General features: G+C 45.7%; 2 protein-coding genes across 3 annotated transcripts; both read right to left on the minus strand.

Moving 5' to 3' along the window:
- zgc:172323 (uncharacterized protein LOC564165 homolog) lies at positions 1-5,475 on the minus strand. Of its 2 annotated transcripts, XM_029130301.3 has the most exons (12): positions 4,112-5,475; positions 3,781-4,015; positions 3,545-3,704; positions 3,314-3,463; positions 2,857-2,976; positions 2,677-2,772; positions 2,468-2,602; positions 2,268-2,378; positions 2,067-2,177; positions 1,831-1,955; positions 496-1,746; positions 1-358 (listed from the first exon to the last, which is right to left on the minus strand). In XM_029130301.3, the coding sequence occupies exons 2-12, from the start codon at positions 4,002-4,004 to the stop codon at positions 265-267; spliced, it is 2,577 nt and encodes an 858-aa protein (XP_028986134.1). In that variant the 5' UTR covers positions 4,005-4,015; positions 4,112-5,475; the 3' UTR covers positions 1-264. The 2 variants fall into 2 exon arrangements, with proteins under 2 accessions (XP_028986134.1, XP_055358842.1); XM_055502867.1 differs by lacking the exon at positions 4,112-5,475 and having other exon boundaries at positions 3,781-4,091.
- Positions 5,476-5,615: 140 nt separating this feature from the next.
- On the minus strand, positions 5,616-7,728 carry tstd3 (thiosulfate sulfurtransferase like domain containing 3). The gene is made up of 4 exons (XM_029130302.3): positions 7,481-7,728; positions 7,051-7,218; positions 6,567-6,726; positions 5,616-6,172 (listed from the first exon to the last, which is right to left on the minus strand). Exons 1-4 carry the CDS (start codon positions 7,593-7,595, stop codon positions 6,109-6,111), a joined length of 507 nt encoding a protein of 168 aa, XP_028986135.1. The 5' UTR covers positions 7,596-7,728; the 3' UTR covers positions 5,616-6,108.
- Positions 7,729-7,760: the final 32 nt, after the last annotated feature.

The raw sequence follows: 7,760 nt of genomic DNA on the forward strand, positions 1-7,760 counted from the left end.
TCGAATGCTGGTGGCTTTATTTGCAGCGAGAGGAAAAAGGGGGAGTGAAAGGCACACAAAGGTTCAGAGTCCATGTTGAGGGTTCTTAGGCATATTTAAACACTGTGATGTGAGGGCTTCACTGTGTAGCAGGGGGTCACTGGGGGTCTGCTCATCCAGGCCAGAGGGCAAAGGTCAGAGCCCAGACATGGGGTTTGGTCAGTGCAAAGCTTAGAGGGGGCGTGGAGATTGAAGGGCGAGAAGGGGTCACTTGGGAATTCATACTCAGTCATCATCAGAGTCATCGGCCGCACCGGTGATGGTGTAGGTTTTTTCTTGGTGGTCCATTTCCAGGACGTCGTCCTCATTTTTAACAGTTCTGTAGTGGAAACAGGAAACAAAGGGAAGGTTGGAATAAACGACAGATCTGTATTAAAATCATAAAGGTTTTATTTGTATTTTTGATATGTATTCAGAGAGCAACCTTCGTTACAAAGCTCATGATGCTTTCTTTACCTAATGACCACTGTCCTTCTCTCCGTCAGCTCCACGGCCTGCTCATAGGTCTCAAAGTTGCCACTGTTGCGTCCCAGTCCTCCTCCAACAACTTTCCCCTTTCCACCAACGCTTGATAGCGCAACGCCTGCATCATCTCCACCTACACCCTCCGTTCCTCCACTGCTCCCCATGATCCCAGCAGTCCCTGGCCCACAGTCTTTTCCTCTGTCACCCGCTCCCCTTCTTATACCGGTGTCTCCTCCAATGAACCCTATGCCAGTGGTTCCTGTGCCATCTGAAGGTCTGGAGCCAGTACCTGCAACATCGCCTCCGATCCCAGAAGCTACATCTCCAGAAGCATCCGTGAAAACACCTCCAGCAGTAGTACCGAGCCCTCTGACCCCAGTACCAGCATCGGTGGTTCCACTGCCCAGTCTACCACTACTGGAGCTTATGCTGCTCACTCCTACACTGCTTCCTGCACCCACACCCACACCCCCTGCACCAAGTCCCAGACCTCCATCTATTCCTCCACCGCTCACCCCTACACTGCCTCCATTACCCACACCCCCAGCACCAAGTCCCAGGCCTCCATCTACTCCTCCACCACTCACTACATGTCCACCAACAACATCTGCCCTTTCAGCAGGGGCCGTTCGGTCACCTGTGACTCCGGCACCCATTCTACCACCCACTCCTCCAGAAGCACTGCCTGAACCTGCACCCACGCCTCCTGCACCCAGTCCTAACCCACTCCCCACGCCTCCTGCACCCAGTCCTAACCCACTCCCCACGCCTCCTGCATCCAGTCCTAACCCACTGCCCACGCCTCCTGCACCCAGTCCTAACCCACTCCCCACGCCTCCTGCACCCAGTCCTAACCCACTCCCCACGCCTCCTGCATCCAGTCCTAACCCACTGCCCACGCCTCCTGCACCCAGTCCTAACCCACTCCCCACGCCTCCTGCACCCAGTCCTAACCCACTCCCCACGCCTCCTGCATCCAGTCCTAACCCACTGCCCACGCCTCCTGCACCCAGTCCTAACCCACTCCCCACGCCTCCTGCATCCAGTCCTAACCCACTCCCCACACCTCCTGCACCCAGTCCTAACCCACTCCCCACGCCTCCAACACCGGCGCCAGCACTTCCCATCATCCCGACAATCGAGCTGCTGATGCCCACACCGATGGCGCTCACGCTGCAGCTGGTAAGGGACACGGTTTGTATCATGCCAGACAGCCGCAGGTCTTCTCCCTCGATAAGTTTCCTGCAATACAAACCCGATAATTAGTAGATTTGTTTTTTCCACGTTTGAAATAATTTTGTGGTGCATGGGACAGTTTGCTGTTACCTGTAAGTTGTGATCTCAATCTCCAGAGCCATCTTGACATTCAGGAGTTCCTGGTACTCGCTCAGGTGTAGTGCAATTTTCTCTTTGGTAGACCTCAGCTCCAGCTGCAGGGACTCAATCCGAGCCTACGAGGAAGACGTGAGCATGGAGTTAATGAAGCGGTGTGTATGTATGAACGTTGCCGACTCTGGTTCTGGCCAGGTGTGCATCCCCCGACTCAAAAGCTCCGCTTTTACCTGCAGCTCCTCCAGTTCCCTCCGGTACTTTTCTTGTGCCTCACGAATCTGGGCCTCCAGCGCCTCATTCCTGGTTCTCAGGGAATTCAAGTCGCGTTCTTTGCTTTGTATCTGGAGACATTTTAACACAATTATAGCCATTAAACACATTCTGTTTTAATTCTCAGTGCATCTAAATGTGCCATCATGTCTGATACTCACATCCTTTTTGGCTCCTGTTATTTCTTCCCTAAAGCTTCGGACTTTATCCACATGCTTTGACGATTTTTGAGTTAGATCTTCAAACTTGTTTTTGTACCATGAATCCATCTCCTACAATTAAAGAAAGTTTTCTCAGGAGTGAACTTGAAACACGGATGATTTTACAACATGCTCCTGTGCTGATGTGTGGGCATTTTTACCTGGAGATTCTTGGCTGCAATGTCGTCATACTGGGTTTGGATTTGCTTCAGTGCGGCTGCCAGATCGGGCAGGGTGAATGCACTCTGAGCGGAGACATGGGCCGCATAGATCCGTTTCATAAGTTCTTCAATTTCCTGGAGATACAAAGCAATTTTTAGCTATGACCAAATAAAAGCTGGAATAATTCAATAATCTAGATTTTATCCACCTGTTGATGGACACGTTTCAGGAATTCAATTTCAAGTTCCAGCTGCTCCAGCCTCTTCTCCAGAGCAATGCGTGAGGAGGTGGCTTTGTCAACATCCTACAAAGAAGAGCCAAGTTCCATTTGGGATGACAAATTCAATTTGATCCCACAGGAGACACTGGAAAATAAAATGTAACCTACTGGACGGAAGGCTTCAATTTCTAACTCTGCTTTCTTCTTCAGCTCCAGTGACTCCTCATATTTGATTTTGATAGCCTCTAGTTGAGCAGCTGTGGACTCCTTAGCCGCCACAGAAACATCCTGAAAGCCAAGAAACCAGAAGTAATGCGGGTCGTCTTCTGGGTTTAAAGGTGTGCGCACGGGAGATCATGTGTTGCCAAATGCTTAATCAAGTCATCTCATCTGTGTATAAAACAGCTGAAGACAGCTGTACTCCATGACACCCTAACACGCTGAGACCCCTCTCCTCGTGCCTGGCAGAGATAAGTCTGTTACCAGGTAAAGAACCATGAAAACACCAAGTTGACGTCTTGTATTGTTGCTTGGAGGGATCTTGTACAGCCCAGTGAGGTGTGAGCGCTGACTGAGCTACAGAGGTGCTGAAACATAAAATAGAGACGTTTCCATTGTGTCTCACCCGCTGAGCTCTCATCTGATCAGCGACCTTCTTCAGCTCCCTCAGCTGTTCCTCGTACAGCAGGCGCAGACCCGACGGCTTCTCAAAGCGGTTCTGGTAGGCCTCAATCTCTGCTTCCAGCAGTTTGTTCTGCTGCTCCAGTGACCGGACCTGTAGGCAAATGGCAGCATCGCTTCAGCTGGGCACAACATGTGTTCTGTGTCAGGCTGCTCCGACGGTCTGTGGACACACCTTGTCTATGTATACGGCCAGTCTGTCATTAAGGACGATCATCTCCTGCCTTTCACTCGTTCGAGTGCTACGGAACACCTGGTTCTCAGCTGCGGCCGTGTCCAAATCCATGGCGGGTTTCCCGCCAGGCCCGATGCAAACCATGGCTCCTGCACCCACACTGAACAAGAACATTCTAAGTTAACGGCATCCGTCTTCATTCATCCAAACCTGCCCAATATTTAGACCCAACTCACCCGGTCCCAACCACACGAGACCTGCGGGCAGTGGAGAGCGTCCTCCTTCCTACGGAGGCCACGCGCATGCTGCCCGCCCCGGCTCTGCAGGAGTAGTCTGCGGAGGCATGACGGGCCTCCCTCCTGCTGGGGGACACGCTGGACATCCGGACCTGGTAGGACGAACTGCTGTCGTCCTCAAAGTGGCGACGGTAGGACGAGATCCTCTCAGGACTGCGACTCATGGTGGCGACAGCTGTGAAGGAGCAAATAGAGCAAATATATAAGTAGGTCTGCCTGTTGTTCACCACACTTAGGCACTGATCCTCCACCCCAGGCTGAGGTTTTATACCTCCAGTTGTCGGTCACACGCCTGCTCTGGCCAACACAATCCAGTTCATGAGCCAATAGGTGTGGAATCTTGAGTCTCCTCACCAACGCTGGCTGGATCTTTGACTCAGGTATCTGTGAGCAGCTTGTGAGGGGCAGATCCGGGCTGACAGCATCAGCCATTAGTTTTTGCAAAGACAATTTGTGGTCATCTATCAGCAGCCCAATTTTTCAGAAACAATAATGCTAATTTGTCAGGATTATGGTACATCTACCACCTCAGCGTCCACCACAGAGCAAGGCTGATGTGATCTGCTCTGATGGGACGAGGGACTTTAATTGAACGTTGAGCCCAGAAGCTGGAGGGTGACCTGATGAAGCTATGGCTGCAGAGGAATTAAGAGCTCTGGCAAGATTTGACATAAATTAGTACTTATTAGCCTGGTCAGTTTTCAATGTATTAAAACTGGAGTACGCAAAAAAAGAGAAAATGGAATTAACTGCTCCCTAGAGAAAATAAAGAGGCAAAAGAAAATGAGGTGGAGAGGGGGGCGCAGTCTGAAGTTTCCAGTTGATGAAGCACAATGACGTGAGGGGAGGAAACTGTCAGATGATGAAAGCTTCACAGGCCTGTGCAGGGCAATGCTCCATAGACACCTACAGGCCTTGATTAAGGGTTAGTAAAGACCACTTATATCCAGAAGAACCAATAAATGAATAAATATCTATTTTAACATCCTAAAAGCCTTTAATTTTGTTTGCTTCTGAATCTTTGTTTTGATGACTGAAACTAATCTGTATTTTATCTACTGACATCAGTTTAGAAAAGAAATTTCTTTCATATTTGTAAAATAATCATATTTATGAATTACTATTAATAATTGTTTATAGACACCACCAATGTTTTCTTTAACATATTTGCTAAAACAATATTTCTAAATTACATCATGGAAGCTCCTCCAGTACTTTGTTGTTTTTTTAATGTACCAAGACAAATAATGGTCCTCACTCCCATCTGATGTCAAACGTTATGAACAATTGTGATGGATTTTCTCACTTGCTTGGAAATCCTAATATAAGCATAAATTGTATTAACACCTATCAGTCAGATTCATGCATCAAGAGTCGCTTAGAGGTCAGTCTTCAATTCAGTGACAATGATTCAACATTAACAAGTTGATTCTACATTTTGAGACACTTGGACACTTACATATATAAGCTAAAATGATTATGGTAATATTTTGTCTCTCTTGTTTTGATTTTCAGGTCAAGCCGTAAAGGTCTGTGGCTGCAGTCAGAACCACTGAGATATTATTCTCAGATGAAAACAAATACTTTCTTCATGGGTGACGAAGAAACCTCAAAATATTTCCTGGAGGGTTGGTGGCAAATTATTATGAACACACGGTGGCTATTAGACACAGTCCTTGAATAGAGTAGATCATCTTGGCCTCGGTGGCTGTCACCCGCCAGCATTATTTCTTATCACATTATGTTGCACTGGCTGTTGTATTTATAAGCAAAACACTCTTTAATATTTTAATATATCAATACAAACATTTTTATCAATTTAGAGACAATTGATATTATGCAATAAAAAGACACTTAATTTGCATTTACTGTAAATTTGCATAGTTAGTCTGGAAACAACAACTTTAGCACTTTCTGTACACAGGAAGTGATTAAATCCACTATTTGAACATTCATTATTATATACTTAAACTAAATTTTATATACATATTTTACATGATTTTTTATTAAGAAGTTGCAGGGTTTACTAGTATACAACTAAATCTGAAAACTATAAAGAGTTTTGAAAACTTTAGCATCAGATTGCTGATGACTATAGAGCTCCCTGGTTTTAATCTTTGGGATTTACAGATGTAAAACAAATTAAACCAGTCCCTCCAACAGAAATAACAGAAAGTGCAACAATGTCCAAAAAAACTCTTTACGAGACTAACTTTGACTCACTCTTAGGTTCCAGTTAGAGAACAAGCTTAAATAATAGTTGTTCCATTATCCCTGAGTCATTTCTTCATTCTTCGCCCAGTCTTGCCACCCACCTGCATAACTCTGAACACTAAAATGAGAAAAAGGAAAATGAATGCGTCAAACAAAACTGCATTTGTGATGTACTTTAACTCATATCATGACAAATTACCATGCTGCATTTTATTAACTAATTCTTAGCCTCTTACTGTCATTTACTGTCAGATGTTAGAAAGGTCACATAACATTTTGCCTCTGTCCAAAAAGCACTGCAATGGTTTGGACATCTACAGCAGCAGGTCAGTAAGCTTAACTGTAACAACTGTCAGACTGCAAATAATAACCATAAAGACCTTAATCCTAAACTAAGCTTTCCTAAGACAACAACAAAGTTCACATTTACAGCAGCCCATTGCAATAATTGATCGTCTCAGGGTCAAGAACAACTTATTATCACAGATGTATGCGAAAGAAACTCATCTCACCCTCTGTATCCTAGCGAGAAGGCCAAGTCCCGTGCATTCTTGCTCCTGACCCCAGCCAGACAGGTGAACACAATGTTATCTGTCTGCAGGGGCATCTCTCCACCATACTTTTCCTTGAACTCATCTGGACAGAGTTGTAAGGCTGTGTCCACCTGTCCCACTTCAGAGACAAAGAAGCACAGTCATCTAGTTAGAAATAGGAGCTATTAGATAAAGCTAAAGCTTTAACTAACAGAACAGACAGACAGCATCATGTTATTCCCACAGCCAATTTACCAATTTGTCTGATCGTTTTACAATGAATTCTGCAAATAATTAACTTACAGGGAATGAAGTGCAATCTGACTAAGCAAATAAAAGCTCAAGAGGTTAAAGTGATGTATATACAAAGTAATTTGTGTGACACCACTCCTTATCTTTTTATCCATCCGTACAGCCACCACCTCTACAATGTTGTGTGAGTTTTACTTAGAACAACACTCACAGGGAACATTAATGGAACCGGGTATGAAGCCGTACTCTCTGAGCTCCCAGGGCTCTCTGACATCTATGACTACGGCCTTCCGAGTGGCAAGGAGCTGCTTCAGCTGCTCATAACTCACATCTGTCCTTGGAGACGATGAACTGCACGCGCGGAGCAGCAAGTGTGTACCTGAAAGCAAAGTAAACAACACACGTGAAGTGCAATATGCAGTAAGTTGGCTCACTTAAGACATAGTGTGGAGTTCTTGAAACGCAATATGAAATAAAACAAATTCGTTGTTCATAACTGCTTTTAGTCAAACGTAAGTGTAAAAGTGACAAAAGCTTCACAATACCACTTCCAATAAATTTAAGCAAGGAAAACCTATAAAACAGACAAATAGGCGAATAAACAAAAGACGACAACTAAGACGACTAGATATAAAACTCACTTCTGCAGCCAGGATGGGTGTTGACAGGGCTGCACAAAGTCCCGGACGGGACGCTGCGACTCAATAACAGCCGCGGGACAACAACTGAAAACCTCAAACACCTTCTGAGAGCCATAAGCTACACTCTGTATCAACAATTAGCCGGATATAACCACGTATTAGTGCTCTTAACCTCGTGCTACAGCTGGGGTATTAAAAGTCACACTGCTCCAGTTCGTCCTGCCAACACTCATCTGCGCGTGCGCACAAGTACGGATGACTTCAAGGACAAAATACTTTA

This window comes from Betta splendens, chromosome 16 (assembly GCF_900634795.4).
Source record: "Betta splendens chromosome 16, fBetSpl5.4, whole genome shotgun sequence".
Taxonomy (NCBI): Eukaryota; Metazoa; Chordata; class Actinopteri; order Anabantiformes; family Osphronemidae; genus Betta; species Betta splendens.